We start from the raw sequence: 21,086 nt of genomic DNA on the forward strand, positions 1-21,086 counted from the left end.
CTCTGAGGCAAGATAGTTTTCCCTTTTCTATCTCTAGGGGTAATTAGTCCTCCGGCTGTGTCGAGATGTCTAGGGAGCGCTAGGTACATTCCACGGCTACTTCTAGTTGCGGTGTTAAGTTCAGGGTCTGCGGTCAGTACAGGTACCACCTTCTCCAGAGTACGTCTCATGCTGCTCTTAGGCCACCAGATCATAACAGCTGTGGTGGCTGCTGCATGCAATGTTAATCGTAAACAGATCAAGCAACTGACAGAAGCTATGGATGGAAGGCTGTTGAGTGTCATCATAAAGAAAGGTGGCTATATTGGTCACTATTTTTGGGGGGTTCTGCTTTTGCATGTTAGAAATGTTTATTTCTAAATTTTGTGCAGTTATATTGGTTTACCTGGTGAAAATAAACAAGGGAGATGGGAATATATTTCGTTTTTAGTAAGTTGGCTAATAATTCTGCACAGTAATAGTTACCTGCACAAACAGATATCCTCCTAAGATAGCCAAATCTAAAAAAAAAACCACTCCAACTTCCAAAAATATTAAGCTTTGATATTTGAGTCTTTTGGGTTGATTGAGAACATAGTTGTTGATCAATAATAAAAAATAATCCTCTAAAATACAACTTGCCTAATAATTCTGCACACAGTGTAGATATTAGAAAAAACTTTTTGACAGTTAGGGTGATCAATGAGTGGAACAGGCTGCCACGAGAGGTGGTGAGTTCTCCTTCCATGGAAGTTTTCAAACAGAGGCTGGACAGACAGCTATCTGAGATGGTTTAGTGAATCCTGCTTTGAACAGGGGATTGGACCAGATAACCCAGGAGGGCTCTTCCAACTCTACCATTCTATGATTCTGTGATCATCCAGGGTCCATGTGTCCCCCCAAAACTTATGCTTCAAGGATCCTTGTGCAAAACACAGAGTATTTGTCTCTACGATATGCTGCCCTAAAGATTAGATGGCAAAATCTAGTGACCGTTTCCCTTTAACTAATCACAATTGCCTTTGGGTTTTTTTCAGCGCAGTCGATTTTTTAACTTAGACATCTTTGTGAAGACAGTAATCTGAGCCCCCTAAAACAGTCCACCTGGAAGATTGCATGTAAAAAGGCTTTATTCTTTAGTTTCTATGAACAGTGAATCTCCCTAGCGTCTGTGCTCTGTGTCTGTATTCATCACCATCAGCATGTGCACAATACATTCATCCTGAAGTATTATCTGACTATAACACTAAACTTACTATTTGCAGTAATGTAATAATCGAATAAATATTCTAAAATCCTAAACTGAATTCCTTGTTGGCATTTAGAAGAACCACTGAGAAGCTTCATTACTTCCTAGCTGTATTGATCAATATCTGGTACAACTAACCTCCTCCCATCAATAATAATAGGGCTTATTATTATTATTATTATTATTATTATTAGAAAGACAATGATGCTTTCTTTCCTCATCTTATTAAGTTATGGAACAGTTCTAACTTTTAACATGTTTACTTGCATTTTTTTTACGTCTGATGCAACTGGAGCGGCCCCCAAACGCAGGGCAGCAGGGTACTCGGTACCGGGTCTCTCGGTTCTGGGGATGTCACGGTGGCCCGACCTGGTCCGTGGCCCTGCTAAGGGGCGCCCAATAAGAGGTGTAGGTGACGGTGTAAGTCGCAGTAAATAACGAGGACACAGGATTGCAGTCTCTTTACCTCTTTACTGAAGGCTTCGGCATCCGCAATCCAGAGCACTGCTAACAGGGCTGGCTGAGACCGGCCGGTCCGAAGGCACATCCAGAGTTCCCTTTGCAGGTGGAAATCAGTAGCCTCCCTACCAGCGCCTGTGTGTTGTAGTACCTCCCTGCTAAGCACCACGGAATAGTCCTCACAACTGTCGTGTTTGTTTCTGTTCTTTCTCTCTGTCCCCCAGATGATATGGATAGGACGCACCCGTATGACGGGGTAGGCCTGGAGTTATTTTATAGGGACCCTAGAGACGCCCCTCTCCCACAATTGCCTCCGTTGTCTTCATTAGGTGTAAAGGTGAGACAGCCAACCTAGAGTTAACTGCCCTGCCGTAGTTCAAAGTAATGCGTAGAGCCTATTACTTCCTCGGTGCTCCGGCCACCGGCTACGCGCCTCAGAAGGATGTTGCCAATCTCGGAGCACGCCTCCTTCTGGTTCTATCTCCTTTGTGCTGTGATCCCGTTTCTCACTTCTCCACAATATACTTCGCTTTGTGTCCTTTCTTAGGAGTCTGCCGCTATACGGTACAGGCACGGCTCCGTAACGATCTGTCTGTCTTAGGCCGCTGTCAGGATCCCACCCCTGACAGGTCCTTTCTCGAACTCTCCCCAGCTACTTTCTCCCTAACTTCCTATCCAACCCCCAGTTTTACCCATGTGTGAGGAGTGGCCTAGTAGATAGGACCTTTTGCTCCCCCTGGTGGCCGGAGTGTGAAGTGTAATGTGTGACTGTGATACCTGGTCAGGTGAACTCTTTTAGTGCCATCAGACGTACCATCACCCCCCTTAGCGGCAGAGCGACGTCACTGCAACGACCAGGACTCTGGGGCGCTGCATAACCATTCCCTGAAATGTCCACTCGAAGATGAACATAAGATTTCCATTGTGTTTTTAAAGTTGGTTGAAACAATCTGTAATAACGTCCTTGCACTGTATATCCCCCCTGATAAAAGCTTTTTCATGCACAATCCTTTTAACACCAATAAATGTGTCATGGTAGAGAAGTAGTTCATACAAGCCAACACTGGGAATATCACTTTAGGAGGGTTATGGAAAAGTTGGTTATTGAATGTTTTCCTAACATTTTATGAATTCGGCTCTATCTAGACTCATAAAATTCTTATTTTAATACTTAATGGGAATCCTTTCAAAAAGGATTATACAGCCATTTTGATATGGATGTTTACAGAAAGTATGTTTTTGTTTTTCATTATGCGTTTCTTATATAGTGCCATCATATTCTGCAGCACTTTACAGACATCATCATCACTGTCCCCACTGGAGCTCAGAATCTAAATTCCCTATCAGCATGTCATTAATGTGTGAGCAAAAACTGGAGAACAAGGAGGAAACAAACGCAAACACGGGGAGAACATACAAACTCCTTGCAGATGTTGTATTTGGTTGAATTTGAAACCAGGCCCCAGCGCTGCGAGGCTGCAGTGCTGACTACTGAGCCACCATGATACCTAAGTACACTAGCCTCACCTGGTCTAAGAGATCTATATAATAATGTAGTCAGTTTGTATTTGTGAAATTGGACAAACCCCTTTTAATGAATTCCTGGCTTATATTACTAATCAGGGCCACCATAGGAAGTGGAATTTTACAGTAACCTAATAACGAACAGATGGCAATATTGACCGACACACATGCTTCTCTGTGCAAGCGTGCTGTTTTCTTGCTCCAAACCTGAGCTCCCTGTAACCAGTCTTGCCTGCTCCTCACTGAAACTTACAATGAAAGAGCTGAAGTAGTTTCATTTGGCTTTCATCAGTATTTCCTCTTTGCTTGCCAGGTTTCTTCCACTATGTGACAGCAGAAACTATAGGAATTACATATACATTTAATTAAAAGAATGTTTAATTAAATCCAACAAAAACATTTTATTTTGCAGATGCTTAGAGGGAATCAGTCACAAGGTTTTTGCCTCCTAATCAGAAAGCAACATAATGTAGAGACTGATTCCAGTGAAGTGTCACTTACTGGGCTTTTCCTTGTGGTTTTGATAAAATCACTGTTTTATTACCATGAAATAAGCACTAGAGGACTTATAAACCTGCTGCCATGTAGTCCTTCATATTCATGAACTCTGTATACCTCCCTCACAACTGATTGTGAGCTTTCTGTGTACACTATACATGGGAAGAAAGCTGCCAATCAGTGGTGTGGGCAGGTGCTTCAAAGAAGTTTACAACGTAGAGCTGTGAAAATAAAAATTCACATTTTTCCCACAAAAATATTTTAGCCCCGAATTTTACAATTTTAGAAGAATAACAAGAGAAAGTGCACAATACAACTTGTTGTGCAATTTCTCTTGAGTACGCCAATGCCCAATATGTGGAGAAAAACTACTGTTTGGGCGCACAGCAGGGCTTGGAATGAAAGAAGCGCCATTTGACTTTTTGATCACAAAATTTGCTGGAGTCATTAGCGGATGCCATGCTGCATTTGCAGAGCCCCTGATGTGCCTAAACAGTGGAAACCTCCAAAGGTGACCCCATTTTTTAAACTAGACCTCTTAAAGAATGTTCTTACGTGTTGTGAGGAAACGGGGGTTCGGTGGGCGCCCCAGTCCGATTGCTGGAAATGCATGGACCAGGGATCGTCCAGCCTAACGCCTGCTCTCCCTTTAGCGTGGGCTTAACGCAACTCAGACAACACAGGGTGAGGGGTGAGGGTAAAACATTGTGGCAATGTTTTATTGAACCACAAAATAGGCAGATAACACATAGAACAGTCCCAGCAAAATTCCCCAAGATGGTGCACATTAGAGTCTCACCCTTCCGCTGACCCACCGGGATATTGGCAGATGTTACGTCAGAGTTCCCAGGGTCGGCTATCCCACCTGTGGTACACATACAGAGAGGAGGTAATGACAAGTGTAGGAAGATGGCAGTCCATTGAGTCCATACGAGATACAAGGCCAGTTGACACGAGAGTCACAACCTGTCTTATTCGAACATCTCCATGGAGCCACTGTGTAAAGTCATATACAGCACTCTTAATTGGGAGTGAGGTGCCCAAGTAGGGTATCCAGCCTATGAATCACACTGTCAAAAAACTTGGCACTCAAGTAGAGTGAGGGGGAGTAGGAAACAGTTATATCAGCGCGTAGTGCTGCGATCTGCGTCACTATGGGATGACATAACTAGTTCCTCCTCCTCCTCTACAGCATTCAGTTCTGATGAAGGTTATGCTAAATAACCTAAGTAAATGCTAAATAAAAGAGGAACCTCATTTTCACATATGAATCCGACTTCAGTGCCAAGTTTTTTGACAGTGTGATCATCATGGAGCCAGGCGACCAGCGGGTCCCAATCCTGGCTTTCTCCAAATGTATCCATGGTTCAGCGATGGTAAATGGAGCAGATCTGTATCCATCCAAAGAGAGCCAAAAACTCCTAGGTTGTTTCCTGCAGCATGATAGATCCGTATCCCTTATGATGGAGCCATGATGTAAAATGGCTGCTGTCATGTCTCTGGTCCTTTGAATGTTTGGCTCCAGCTGTCTCTCTCTTAGTCTCTCTGTCTTGAAGTCTCTTTATACAGAGGCATGTAGCCTATTTTTTTATTTACCCAGTGTCCTTCAGTCCACCCTCACAGATAAGGGGAAGAGTGGTGAGGACCAAGTTGCCTTGTTTGATTATGTAATCTATTTGCATAGATTTTCCTCCTCTGTTTTAAAAATCAACAAACTATCTGAGCTAGACAATGTATAATTAGCATATCAGTAGACCTCACTATTCATCAATGATAAGAGCACACTATGTTATTTCAAATATCAGCTTACAAGTCAATATTCCAGGCTTACACAAACAAAAGTCTGTTTTCTTGACCAACCAGAAATCAACACTCAAATCAAAAGCCAACATACAGATAACAAGTCAATTCTTCTTGGTTTGCTAAACATAGTCATCTAGGTAATTAAGATCTAATCTGGTTAGTTCACAGATGTGTGATGAGCACCTTGAGCCTCCAGGTGCTTCACAGAAGTTTATAATGTTGAAAAAAAATAAAAATTTTCAGCAAAAATCTTTTTTATGTTCATAAGGGTAACAGGAGAAAAGTTCACTGTACAATTTGTTGTGCAATTTCTTGTGAGTATGATGATACCCCCCATATGTTGTGGAAAACTACTGTTTGGGCGCACGGCAGGGCTCTGAAGGGAAGGACGGTTTGATTGAAAAATTGTTTGGAATCGTTAGCGGACGCCATTTTGGGTTTGGATAGCCCCTGATGTGCCTAAACACTGGTAAACCCGCACAACTAATGCCATTTTGGAAACTAGACCCCACAAGATAGACTAGTCTTGGTGACATGAATATCGTCATGCCGACATCGGATCACCATGGTAACAATCAGCCCCTCACGATAATGTTGTCAGGGTTCTGATCGGAGGGGAGAAGGAGCCCCCTCCCTCTCTTTGCCTTTTAAATTTATATCGATCTCAGAATTTAGGTGTTTATACCGTCGGGATCGGTGCGGACACCACTCTTGGTAGTGAGAGCCAGGAGTCAGCTGTCAGATTCACAGCTCCTGTGTGCGCAAAATTGCCAGGACATTCCCATATGTCCAACGTCGGGAAGTGCTTTCCAACCTGGATAAACGGATACGTCTAATGTCGTGAAGAGGTTAATGTTGTACAGCATTGCTCCTCACACTCACACCATTTACAATACACATCAAGGATATGCTCACATGTTTCAGTTTTACTGCGGACATTTTTGAGATCTAAAAATCCATTCCCCACAAATGAATGGGGTTGATTCAGCAGCATTTGCTTGGATTTATGCTGGCCTCATTTAGAAAAATAGGACAGTCAATGTGATGAGGTAGGAACGTCATATTTAGTTTTACGTTGGTGTCTATCTAATATATAAAGTTACATCTTTTTGTTTACTTGTCTAAGGATTTGTACCAGACTCTTTCTGCTAGGGATCCAGGTACACTGAATATAGAGGAGTACATGCTGAGAAGTACACAATAGACTTCTTGTTCTCTATCTTGAAAGTGTTTCCCAGTATAATAAATTCTGGTTTCCCCGCTGCTTGCATAAGTTTCTTTGTGCAATTACAGATTTTACTGAGGGAAAAAAATTAGAATGACTAAAATGTGTTTTAACCGTTCAGGACCACAACAGTCTTGACCTTCAGGATCCACATTTTTTAATTCATATTTTTTAATTGTTGCCTAAAACATGACTATATGAAATATTATATGTATTTTTAGGGCATCGTTTTGGCACAGCATTTCTTTTTACCTACTTTACATAATTGAAAAATGCAGGAAAATTACTATTTTAGTCAAGGTTTTTAGTGGAGGCAAGGAAGGCACTGCAGAGATTACTTCTATAAGAAGCATTACTTTCTAGTTAATACATCAATACCGCTGCCAAGGCACCATTCAGATACAGTATTTATCTGCATTTCCAAATATTATATTATAAATAAATGAAAAAGAAAAGCTATTTTACCCTAGCTCTTTAGCGGAGGAGCGACATGGAAGGTGCTGCTATGATCGCTGCTGGAATAAGCACATCATTATTTTCTAATTAGGGTTAATACAACACTTCTGTTGCCTACCTGCCAATGTACATACCCCACATTGGCGATATTAAATGGGTGCTAACACAATGATTATAGATCTCAGATATGATGAGCAAGATAACAAATAATACATATTAGAAATATTTTCCTTTGGCAAAATCTTTCAAAATAGGGGTAAAGAGGTTAGAGACTTTGTGACAGAACCAATAAATGTAATGGCTATGTTATAGAAAATGCTAGGCATAACCATTTTCTAACTGGCAATGAATCAATTTGCTTCAGTAACTAAAACTTGGCCCTAGTAAAGCAGTTGCTTACAGCACTTATATTTAAAGGAAAGTAAGTATGATGTGTCTTTCATCTATTAAATTCACTTGGCCGACCACTGTCCTCGACTTTGCCCATTGCCCTGTGTCCTCAATGCTGAGAACTAGTACAGGCAGATACTTATCCATCATGCAATACCATCAGAGAGGCATCTGATTGTGGTCATTGTCCTGCTGCAGAACAAATTTGCATTCAAACATACAACCAATATCACTAAGAACTATCTTTAGAGTAAAAAAAAAATGAATCCCAGAAGTGACGATATGGTCGCCAAAAAGCCCCAATCTCAACTTTATCATCGTGGGATTTCCTGAAGAGACATAAACCTAAATACATAGAAGATCTGTGGTTATTTCTCTAAGATATTTGGAACAACCTCCCTTCTGAGTTCCTTCAAAAACTGTGTTTTAGTGTACCTAGGAGAATTAATGCTGTTTTGAAGGCAAAAAGTGGTAACACCAAATGTGATTTGATTTAGATTTCTCTTTTGATCATTCACTTTGCATTTTGTTAAGTGATAAAAAATAAACTACTAACACTTCTGTTTTTCAAATATTATTACTTTGTAGCTTTTTTCACACCTGCCTAAACGTTTTACACAGTACTGTATAAATGTTTGGGCATCCCTGGTCAAAATTACTGTCATTGTGAACAGTTAAGCAAGTTTAAGATCAATGAAATGATCTCAAAAAGGCCTGAAGTTAAAGATGACACATTTCCTTTATATTTTAGGCAAAAAAAAATATATTTTCATCTTTTTCATTTTAAACAATATAAAAAGGAAATTAGGCCAATGCAAAACTTTGGGCACCCTTCATGGTTAGTACCTAGTAGCACCCCCTTTTCACAGTATCACAGCCTGTAAACGCTATTTGTAGCCAAACATGAGTCTTTCAAATGTTGAAAAATTTCCTCCTTGGAAAATGCTTCCAGTTCTGTGAGATTCCTGGGTTGTCTTGCATGCACAGCTATTTTGAGGTCTAGCCACAGATTTTAATGATGGTCAGATCAGGGGACTGTGAGGGACACTGTAAAACCTTCAGCTTGCACCTTTTGAGGTAGTCTGTTGTGGATTTTGACATATGTTTAGGATCATTATCCATTTGTAGAAGTCATGCTCTTTTCAAGGTTGGAGGCTGGGTTTTTTTATAAAGCTGGGAAATTTTCATCACGTGGCCTTTCCTAATGATGACAGTGAACAAGCCATAATCCTAATGGGCTAATTAAGGTCTGAAACCTTGGTCAAAGTTATCTGAGTACACAAATCTTCAAGGGTGCCCAAACTTGTGCATTGGCCCAGTTTACATTTTGTAAATTTTTAAAATGATAAAGACGACAATATTTTTTTGGCCTAAAGTATAAAGGAAATGTGTCATCTTTAACTTTATGCATTTTACATGCCACAGTATACACAGCTCTGGCAAAAATTAAGAAACCACTGCACAGTTTTATAAAAATCAGCTTCTCTACATGTCTGACAGCCATTCCATTCCAGTGTCCGATGAATTCCAACCAGAGTACACCTCATTATACTTAATGCACATCTGATTAGGTGATCACCTGAGCCAAATCTTATTTAACAAAGGAAAGTATAAAAAACACTGCTGTAGTGTTCACAATCCTCTTGCAATAGGACAAGGTGGATGGCAAAACAAGTGCTACTAATATCCCAAAAGTAATAGGAATGAAAAAATAACTTTTAACCATGCCAAAGGAGTTGAAAAGAAAAGTCTTGAGTGAGGAAAAGAAGGGCTCAATTCTGGCTTTACTAGCAGACGGACACAGTGAGCATCATGTTGCCTCCATCCTTAAAATTTCTAAGATGGCAGTCCATTATAACCAGGTCAAGCAGCAGATATTGGGGACAACAAAGCTACAGATCGGCAGAGGGCGAAAACGACTCTCCACTGACCGGGATGACCGTCATCTTATTCGAATGTCACTCAGCAACTGCAGGATCACATCAAGTGACCTACAAAATGAATGGCAAATGGCAGCTGGGGTGAAGTGCACGGCAAGAACAGTTCATAACAAGCTCCTAGAGGCAGGACTCAAGTCATGTAAAGCTAGAAAAAAAGCCTTTCATCAATGAGAAGCAAAGTAGAGCCAGGCTGAAGTTTGCCAAAGACCATAAGGATTGGACCATAGAGGACTGGAGTAAGATAATCTTCTCTGATGAGTCTAATATTCAGCTTTGCCGAACACCTGGTCTTCTAATGATTAGATGGAGACCTGGAGAGGCGCGTACAAGCCACAGTGTCTTGCATCTACTGTGAAATTTGGTGGATGATCGGTGATGATCTGGTGATACTTCAGAAGGGCTGGAATTGGGCAGGTTAATCTTTGCGAAGGACGCATGACTCAAGCAGCATACAAAGTTATCCTAGATAAACAGTTGATTCCTTCTACTCAGGCAATGTTCCCCAACTATGACGACTGGCTTTTCCAGCAGGACAATGTGCCATTCCACACAGCTAGGTCAATCAAGGTGTGGATGAAGGCCCACCACATCAAATTCCTGTCATGGCCAGCTGTTGTGAATTTGGTTTTTGGGCTCCCCCGGTGGTCACTGGTGGTACTGGACTTGTGTGCTTCACTTTCTCTGTTCACCTGTTTCCATTAGGGTATGGGTGTATCCTATTTAGCCTTGCTGCTCAGTTATTCTAGTGCCGGCCATCAATGTAACCAGAGCCTTTCTGTTGCATGTTCCTGCTTCTAGACTACTATCAGCTAAGTTGGACTCTTAGTCCTAAGTTTGTTTTGCATTTTTGTTCCAGTTCACAGTTATGTTATTTTTCTGTAGCTGGAAGCTCTTGTGGGCCGAAATTGCCACTCCGGTGTCATGAGTTGACACATGAGTCTTAAAGTAATTTCGGGATGGTATTTTAATAGGGTTTTCAGCTGACCGTGAAGTTCCCTATTGTATCTTCTTGCTATCTAGTAAGCGGACCTCGCTTTGCTGAACCTACCTTCATACTGCGTATGTCTTTTCCTCTGAACTCACCGTCAATATATGTGGGGGGCTTCTGTCTCCTTTTTGGGGGAATTTCCCTAGAGGTAAGCCAGGTCTGTCTTTTCCTCTATTAGGGTTAGTTAGTCCTCCGGCTGGCGCTAGGCGTCTAGGGATAATACCAGAATTTTTCTCCGGGGATAGATCTCGTTTCCTGAATTTCAAAAATAATTGTAAATTATTTCTTTCCCTGAGATCTCGCTCCGCTGGAGATCCCGCACAGCAGGTTAGGATAGTAATTTCCTTGCTGCGGGGTGACCCTCAAGACTGGGCATTTGCATTGGCACCCGGGGATCCTGCGTTGCTCAATGTGGATGCGTTTTTTCTGGCTTTGGGGTTGCTTTATGAGGAACCTAACTTAGAGATTCAGGCTGAAAAAGCCTTGATGGCCCTATCTCAAGGGCAAGATGAAGCTGAAATATACTGCCAAAAATTTCGTAAATGGTCTGTGCTTACTCAGTGGAATGAGTGCGCCCTGGCGGCGAATTTCAGAGAGGGTCTCTCTGATGCCATTAAAGATGTTATGGTGGGGTTCCCTGCACCTACAGGTCTGAATGAGTCCATGACAATGGCTATTCAGATTGATCGGCGTTTGCGGGAGCGCAAACCTCTGCACCATTTGGCGGTGTCTTCTGAGAAGGCTCCAGAAAATATGCAATGTGATAGAATTCTGTCCAGAAGCGAACGGCAGAATTTTAGGCAAAAAAATGGGTTGTGCTTCTATTGTGGTGATTCAACTCATGTTATATCAGCATGCTCTAAACGTACAAAAAAGGTTGATAAGTCTATTTCAATTTGCACTTTACAGTCTAAGTTTATTCTGTCTGTGACCTTGATTTGTTCATTATCGTCAATCACCGCGGATGCCTATGTCGACTCTGGCGCCGCTTTGAGTCTAATGGATTGGTCCTTTGCCAGGCGCTGTGGGTTTGATCTAGAGCCTCTGGAAGTTCCTATACCTCTGAAGGGTATTGACTCTACACCATTGGCTAGTAATAAACCACAATACTGGACACAAGTGACTATGCGTATGAATCCAGACCATCAGGAGATGATTCGCTTCCTTGTGTTGTACAATCTACATGACGTTTTGGTGCTCGGATTACCATGGTTACAATCTCATAACCCAGTCCTTGACTGGAAAGCAATGTCTGTGTTAAGCTGGGGATGTCAGGGGGCTCATGGGGACGTACCTTTGGTTTCCATTTCGTCATCTATTCCCTCTGAGATTCCGGAATTTTTATCTGATTATCGTGATGTTTTTGAGGAGCCTAAGCTTGGTTCACTACCTCCTCACAGAGATTGCGATTGTACCATAGATCTGATTCCGGGCAGTAAATTTCCAAAGGGTCGTTTATTTAATCTATCTGTACCTGAACATGCTGCTATGCGAGAATATATTAAGGAGTCCCTGGAAAAGGGACATATTCGTCCTTCTTCATCTCCCTTAGGAGCCGGTTTTTTCTTTGTATCTAAAAAAGATGGCTCTTTGAGGCCGTGTATTGATTATCGACTCTTGAATAAAATTACAGTCAAATATCAGTATCCTCTGCCACTGCTGACTGATTTGTTTGCTCGAATAAAAGGGGCTAAGTGGTTCTCTAAGATTGATCTCCGTGGGGCGTATAATTTGGTGCGAATTAAGCAGGGGGATGAGTGGAAAACCGCATTTAATACGCCCGAGGGCCATTTTGAGTATTTAGTAATGCCTTTTGGTCTTTCAAATGCCCCTTCAGTCTTTCAGTCCTTTATGCATGACATTTTCCGTGAATATTTGGATAAATTTATGATCGTGTATCTGGATGATATTTTGATTTTTTCGGATGACTGGGATTCTCATGTCCAACAGGTCAGGAGGGTTTTTCGGGTTTTGCGGGCTAATTCCTTGTGTGTGAAGGGTTCTAAGTGTATTTTTGGGGTTCAAAAGATTTCTTTTTTGGGGTACATTTTTTCCCCCTCTTCCATTGAGATGGATCCTGTCAAGGTTCGGGCTATTTGTGATTGGACGCAGCCTTCTTCTCTTAAGAGCCTTCAGAAATTTTTGGGCTTTGCTAATTTTTATCGTCGATTTATAACTGGTTTTTCTGATGTTGCTAAACCTTTGACTGATTTGACCAAAAAGGGTGCTGATGTTGCTGATTGGTCCCCTGCTGCTGTGGAGGCCTTTCGGGAGCTTAAGCGCCGCTTTTCTTCCGCCCCTGTGTTGCGTCAGCCTGATGTTACTCTTCCTTTTCAGGTTGAGGTCGATGCTTCCGAGATCGGAGCTGGGGCGGTCTTGTCGCAGAAAAGTTCCGACTGCTCCATGATGAGACCTTGTGCGTTCTTTTCTCGAAAATTTTCGCCCGCCGAGCGAAATTATGATATTGGTAATCGGGAGCTTTTGGCTATGAAGTGGGCTTTTGAGGAGTGGCGTCATTGGCTTGAGGGGGCTAGACATCAGGTGGTGGTATTGACCGATCACAAGAATTTGATTTATCTTGAGTCTGCCAGGCGCCTGAATCCTAGACAGGCGCGCTGGTCGTTGTTTTTCTCTCGGTTTAATTTTGTGGTCTCATACTTACCAGGTTCTAAAAATGTGAAGGCGGATGCCCTTTCTAGGAGTTTTGAGCCTGATTCCCCTGGTGATTCTGAACCTACAGGTATCCTTAAGGATGGGGTGATATTATCTGCTGTTTCCCCAGACCTGCGACGGGCTTTGCAGGAGTTTCAGGCGGATAGACCTGATCGTTGCCCGCCTGGTAGACTGTTTGTTCCTGATGATTGGACCAGTAGAGTCATCTCGGAGGTTCATTCTTCTGTGTTGGCAGGTCATCCCGGGATCTTTGGTACCAGGGATTTGGTGGCTAGGTCCTTCTGGTGGCCTTCCCTGTCTCGAGATGTACGAGTTTTTGTGCAGTCTTGTGATGTTTGTGCTCGGGCCAAACCTTGTTGTTCTCGGGCTAGCGGATTGTTGTTGTCTTTGCCTATTCCGAAGAGGCCTTGGACTCACATCTCTATGGATTTTATTTCTGATCTCCCTGTTTCTCAGAAAATGTCTGTCATCTGGGTGGTGTGTGACCGTTTTTCTAAGATGGTTCATTTGGTGCCCTTGCCTAAGTTGCCTTCCTCATCCGAGTTGGTTCCTCTGTTTTTTCAAAATGTGGTTCGCTTGCATGGTATTCCGGAGAATATCGTTTCTGACAGGGGGACCCAGTTCGTGTCTAGATTTTGGCGGGCGTTCTGTGCTAGGATGGGCATTGATTTGTCTTTTTCGTCTGCGTTCCATCCTCAGACTAATGGCCAGACTGAGCGAACTAATCAGACCTTGGAGACTTATTTGAGGTGTTTTGTGTCTGCGGATCAGGATGACTGGGTTGCCTTTTTGCCGTTGGCGGAGTTTGCCCTCAATAATCGGGCTAGTTCTGCCACTTTGGTTTCTCCTTTCTTCTGCAATTCGGGGTTTCATCCTCGTTTTTCTTCCGGTCAGGTGGAGTCTTCGGATTGTCCTGGAGTGGATACTGTGGTGGATAGGTTGCATCGGATTTGGGGACAGGTGGTGGACAATTTGGAGTTGTCCCAGGAGAAGACTCGGCATTTTGCTAACCGCCGTCGTCGTGTTGGTCCTCGTCTTCGTGTTGGGGACTTGGTGTGGTTGTCTTCTCGTTTTGTCCCTATGAGGGTTTCTTCTCCTAAGTTTAAGCCTCGGTTCATCGGCCCGTATAAGATTTTGGAGAATCTTAACCCCGTGTCCTTTAGATTGGACCTCCCAGCATCTTTTTCTATCCATAATGTCTTCCATTATTGCGCAGGTATGAGGTACCGGTTGTGCCTTCCGTTGAGCCTCCCGCTCCGGTGTTGGTTGAGGGTGAATTGGAGTACGTTGTGGAGAAGATCTTGGACTCCCGTGTTTCCAGACAGAAACTTCAGTATCTGGTCAAGTGGAAGGGCTACGGTCAAGAGGATAATTCTTGGGTGACAGCCTCTGATGTTCATGCCTCTGATTTGGTCCGTGCCTTTCATAGGGCTCGTCCTGATCGCCCTGGTGGTTCTTGTGAGGGTTCGGTGCCCCCTCCTTGAGGGGGGGGTACTGTTGTGAATTTGGTTTTTGGGCTCCCCCGGTGGTCACTGGTGGTACTGGACTTGTGTGCTTCACTTTCTCTGTTCACCTGTTTCCATTAGGGTATGGGTGTATCCTATTTAGCCTTGCTGCTCAGTTATTCTAGTGCCGGCCATCAATGTAACCAGAGCCTTTCTGTTGCATGTTCCTGCTTCTAGACTACTATCAGCTAAGTTGGACTCTTAGTCCTAAGTTTGTTTTGCATTTTTGTTCCAGTTCACAGTTATGTTATTTTTCTGTAGCTGGAAGCTCTTGTGGGCCGAAATTGCCACTCCGGTGTCATGAGTTGACACATGAGTCTTAAAGTAATTTCGGGATGGTATTTTAATAGGGTTTTCAGCTGACCGTGAAGTTCCCTATTGTATCTTCTTGCTATCTAGTAAGCGGACCTCGCTTTGCTGAACCTACCTTCATACTGCGTATGTCTTTTCCTCTGAACTCACCGTCAATATATGTGGGGGGGCTTCTGTCTCCTTTTTGGGGGAATTTCCCTAGAGGTAAGCCAGGTCTGTCTTTTCCTCTATTAGGGTTAGTTAGTCCTCCGGCTGGCGCTAGGCGTCTAGGGATAAAACGTAGGTACGCCACCCGGCCACTGTTAGTTGTGTGGCAGGGTTAGCTCACGGTCAGCTCGAGATTCCATCACCCAAGAGCTGTTCTGTTATTTATGTTCTCTGATGTTCCCTTGCCATTGGGAACCATGACAGCCAGCCCAATCTCCAGACCTGAACCCCATTGAAAACCTCTGGAATGTAATCAAGAGGAAGATGGATAGTCACAAGCCATCAAAGAAAGAAAAACTGCTTAATTTTTTTGCACCAGAAGCAGTGTGAAAGACTGGTGGAAAGAATGCCAAGACGCATGAAAGCTGTCATTAAAAATCATGGTCATTCCACAAAATATTAATTTCTGAACTCTTCCTGAGTTAAAACATTAGAATTGTAGTTTCTAAATGATTATGAGCTTATTTTTTTTATGCATTATGTGAGGTCTGCAAGCAATGCATTTTTTTTATTTTGACCATTTGTCATTTTCAGAAAATTAAACGCAACATTTATTGCTTGGAACTTCGGAGACATGTTGTCAGTAGTTTATAGAATAAAAAAACAATTTACATTTTACTCAAAAATATACCTATAAAGAGAAAAATCAGACAAACTGAAAATTTTGCAGTGGTCTCTTAATTTTTGTCAGAGCTGTGTATTTGTTGCATCCAATTTTATATTTATTCCCTCTTCTGCCACTGCGCCATGCAGCTCCTTTATTGCGCACTTAGCATAGTGAGGATACAGTAGTAAGTGGGTTTCTGACTTCTGGAAATGCTGAACTGGGTAGTGGAGGTCACTGGGTGATAGTGGCCTGGGAACAATTTTATGTTCTGCCCTACTTATAATCCTGCCTTACGTGCAACATGGCGTAGTATAGATTGCCATGTATATATAATAAGCACATTATTATTATTTATTATTATAGCGCCATTTATTCCATGGTGCTTTACATGTGAGTAGGGGTATACATAATAAAAACAAGTACAATAATCTTAAAAAATACAAGTCATGACTGGTACAGTAGGAGAAAGGACCCTGCCCGCGAGGGCTCACAATCTAGAAGGGATGGGTGAGGATACAATAGGTGAGGGTAGAGCTGGTCGTGCAGCAGTTTGGTCGATCGGTGGTTACTGCAAGTTGTAGGCTTGTCGGAAGAGGTAGGTCTTCTGGTTCTTTTTGAAGGTTTCGATGGTAGGCGAGCGTCTGATATGTCGTGGCAGAGAGTTCCAGAGTAGGGGTGATGCGCGAGATAAATCTTGTATGTGATTGTGGGAAGAGGAGATAAGAGGGGAGTAGAGAAGGAGATCTTGTGAGGATCAGAGGTTGCATGCATGTAAGTACCCGGAGACGAAGTCACAGATGTATGGAGGAGACAGGTTGTGGATGGCTTTGTATGTCATGGTTAGGGTTTTGTACTGGAGTCTCTGGGCAATAGGGAGCCAGTGAAAGGATTGACAGGGGCGAGGCCAGGGAATAGCGGGGGATAGGTGGATTAGTCAGGCAGCAGAGTTTAGAATAGATTGGAGGGGTGCGAGAGTGTTAGAGGGGAGGCCACAGAGCAGGAGGTTGCAATAGTCGATGCAGGAGATGATGAGGGCATGGACTAGGGTTTTTGCAGATTCTTGGTTTAGGAATATACGGATACGTGAAATATTTTTTAGTTGAATGTGGCAGGAAGTGGAAAGGGCTTGGATATGTGGTTTGAAGGAGAGATCAGTGTCAAGGATTACCCCGAGGCAGTGAGCTTGTGGGACTGGGGAGAGTGAGCAGCCATTTAGTGTAATGGATAGGTTCGTTGGGGGGGGGTAACGTGAGATGGGGAAAGATGATGAATTCTGTTTTGTCCATGTTAAGTTTTAGAAATCTAGTGGAGAAGAAGGATGAAATAGCGGACAGACATTGAGGGATTTTGGTTAGTAGGCTGGTGATATCTGGTCCAGAGATGTAGATCTGTGTGTCATCCACATAGAGGTGATACTGAAAGCTGTGAGATTCTATAAACTGTCCCAGGCTAAAGCACATAGAAAAAGCTGCAGGTGCCAGTTTTAACACACTGAACGCCTTACAAGTAGCATTCTAAAAACCATAATTAAAGTTGGCATCAAGTAACCAAACTGGTAAAATAATCTGCTATGAGTAACTTCGCAACAAGGGATTGCGTTGAATAGTACAGATAAATAATAAATGTATGTGAATAAGTTATTCATCACTGTATAGCACACACAAGACATACCTGACATTCCTTTGTTTGTGAAGTATGCGAAGTACATAAAAAGCAGAAAGTTTCTGGTTTCCGGGTAAAATTAGTGTTATCTATTACTTTAGAGCAATATTTTTTAATTTGCTTATTACAAGTTTCTGTAAGTCTCCTTTAATAATAAGAATCATGTGTGCATATTTGTTTGAGTCATATCAGTTTTTTATTTTAATTTCAGGATTATAATATAAAAATGGCATAGATAATTCGATATAATTTTGTATGCATTCTTTAAACCTCCCATCCCTTTCCCATCCTACCCAATTATGAGGAAAAAATAAAGAGAGAAAAAGAAAAATTATGTTGGCTATAAACTAGGGTATTTTTCCAATAGTCTCAAACATATTTGTATTTTTTTTTTTTTTCAAATATACAGATTATTCCAATAATATGTGCCATAATCTTTTTTTTCCCACAAATACAGTGTTGGGGTTCCTTTAGAAATATAATAACCCAAAACAATAGTGTTTGCATATACTAATATCCATGAAATTGCTAATATGGTATATTCTCCCGGTACGTACCTGCACACAACCTCTGATCTTCACAAGATTTCCTTCTCTACTCCTCTCTTACCTTCTCTTTCTACAATGGCATTCACGATTTCTCCTATGCATCCCCATACTCTGGAACTGACTTCACTCCTATTATTCCATTCATCTTTGCGTGGCACAATTGACTGCTAAATGAGATAAAATATTTCTAATCAGAGGTCAAAAAACTTTTCAGTGTTTTAAGAACATCTTCCATGAGGAGGAAATGGCATAAAAAACAAACAAAACAAAAGTAACCTACAGTATACTCTCTTTATTAATCCCTTTGGTGCTCCCTACTAGTATTTAGTAGTGATACAGGCATGTATGGCATTTAACAATGAGGCACTAATCAACCAATAGAAAACAGTATGGTAATAGCTATCATTAGGGATGAGAGAGCACTAAAATGCTCGGGTGCTCGTTACTCGAACAGAACAATTCCTAATGCCCAGATTCTCATTTTGAGTAACAAGTATAATGGGAGTCAATGGGAAATCCGAATATTTTTCTGGAAGACCTATAATGAGGTCTGGGGGCAGTGAAAATGTTAAAAAAGAATGGAAAAGTTCTGAATGGAAGGAGAACTGCATGGGGCAGACCCCTGGAAGCATCTCTGACTACCAGATAGCTGCTGAGAACAATGGCGTTTTACTTTTACTGACAATAAAACATTCAAAATCAATGAGAAATTGGAGTTTATAGGAAAAAAAATGTTTTGAAACATTATTTCCTGTATATAAAGCAACATTTAAAAAGTATTAAAAAAAATATAATTTAAGTAATTTATGTAAACCAAAATTGAAATTTTTATTAAAACAATAGAAATTTCAGTGTAGTTTATGAAAGAAGGGCCAGCAATCCTTGGTGTTGGGAGTACGTGCGTGCCAGGGTGGGACTCGGCCCTAGCCTCCACAATGTTCACCCAGTGTGCCTTCAGGCAAATATAGTGTCCTTGGCCACAAGCACTTGTCCACATGTCGGTTGTTAAGTGGACAATCCCAATATGTGCATTGGTAAGGGTCCTGTGCTGGTAAAAGGTGGGGACGCCACAAAGGGAGAAAAAGTGGGGCTGGGGACAGAGTACCAAGGGACTGCTGCCATCATGAGTCAGCGGAAATCCTTGGTGTCCACAAGTCTAAATGACAACATTTCCATGGCAAGCAGTCTGGAAATGAGCACTTTCATATGTACTATATTGGGAATGCATTATACTCTATCAAGGACTATGTGCTATGCATTATACTATATGTACTATGTGGGGCTGCATTATACTCTATCTAGGACTATGGGGAGTACATTATACTATGAGGACTATGGGATGCATTATACTATATGAAGTAACTTTGCTTCTCAGTTATTCTCAGCTGTGTAAACTATTGTGCACATCTGGCACCAGGGAGGTCAAAGTAATTCATGACCTTAGTGCCGAAGTCAAAAGCCATTTCACAGGCAGTTAGCACTACTTTACCTGTTTGTAATATTAATAGTGTTTTTCCCATTTAATATTCTGTGATGCAGATTTAAGTGATTTGTGACCTACAAAAGTTTGTGGACCCCTGCCGTAAATGATTCACTGTTTATTGAACTGCATCATAGAATTTCGTTTAGTTTAATTGATTTTCATGATTGTTAGAATATATGTAATATAAGAATTTCGCTTTACAACTATGAACAATAATAGTTTATTATATTTTAAAGGTAAGATGTCACGTCATTCGTCGATACTAAACTAGCTCCAATGTGTTATTAGTGATGTGCATTTACTAACATGTTGTTCTCAAGCCAAATGTCCCCAGTATTCCTGTCGATAAAACACTTTTTATGCTTAGGCAATTGCTTTACGGGCATTGTCTTTCAGTCATATGGGTGGCGCTTCCGATTGTTTAAGTTACGGTCCTCTTTATAATATTCACTCGCATTGTGATTGATGTCCTGGACTGCCCCCGCTGGCACACTGCATTGCATCACTATATAAGACATTGCAGACAGCTTAGTATTGGCAAATGATGTGCCAGGTTCCTCAATACGGACGGTAGGGCTCATTTTGCTGGCTCACGTACCAACCTTTTGATCCACTCATAGCAGGAAATACATTATTGTTAGACATGGTGCAAAATATATAATATGTTTCCATGTTTGTTTTTAGGTGCTGTATAATTTATTCAAGTCATTCTGTGAGATGAAAACAATTGGGACGACTGATATCGTGTCTGGAGTGGCTAATTTCGTGGTGGTCGGAATAGGGGGTGTTTTAATTGGTATCGTATTTGGATTAGTAGCTGCATTCACCACCAGATTCACCCGCAACATCCGTGTGATTGAGCCGCTGTTTGTCTTCCTGTATAGCTACTTGTCATACTTAACTGCAGAAATGTTCCACCTTTCTGGCATTGTGGCGTAAGTAATTACACATCAATTTGCTATACTGGTCTATTTCAAAAATGTTTAAGTAGCTCAGACACCAATGTTGTTACATCTTACTTATTTCTATTTGAATTTATCCACAAAATTGTGATGGTTCATAAAGGAGTTGTCCGGTCCAAATCAATAAGTCTGCAGTCACTCTGCACTCACTTATGAATCCCCCCAGCATACATAGTGTGCACTGCGGGGATTCGCCGATTTCAGACCGGAGGATATGCATGAATTTTGCATGCTCCCGGCCGGTGGGCGCGTCCTCACACCCATACACTTGTATGAAGCGAGACCGTGACCTGTAGTTGACCACGCACATTGGCGTGGAGCGGCACTAGATGGGGCGTGGCCTCGTTCCATACAATTGCATTGAAAGAGGCCACACTTACCAGCTGGGAACATGTATAACTCATGCAAATCCTCCGTTCCTGGGTCGAAAAACAGGGAATCTCCGCAGTGCACAGTGTATGCGCTGGGGGGATTCATAAGTTTGCAGTCACACAGAGTGACTGCAGACTTATTGATTTAGACTGAACAATCCCTTTAAAGGGTTTTCGAAAAATCCTTGTCCCCTGGCTGAAATTTGCTTTAAAAAAACTGGGTTCAGCACTAACTCTCTGCCACT

General features: G+C 42.0%; 1 protein-coding gene across 1 annotated transcript in view; it reads left to right on the top strand.

The window, feature by feature from the left end:
- LOC143818313 (sodium/hydrogen exchanger 2-like) overlaps nt 1-21,086 on the top strand; it is a 180,540-nt gene that overhangs the window by 85,137 nt on the left and 74,317 nt on the right. Inside the window, exon 3 of the mRNA XM_077299665.1 lies at nt 20,193-20,443. Coding sequence (XP_077155780.1) covers nt 20,193-20,443 — 251 coding nt within the window. The remainder of the gene's footprint in view (nt 1-20,192; nt 20,444-21,086) is intronic.

Source organism: Ranitomeya variabilis, chromosome 3, assembly GCF_051348905.1.
Source record: "Ranitomeya variabilis isolate aRanVar5 chromosome 3, aRanVar5.hap1, whole genome shotgun sequence".
NCBI lineage: Eukaryota > Metazoa > Chordata > Amphibia > Anura > Dendrobatidae > Ranitomeya > Ranitomeya variabilis.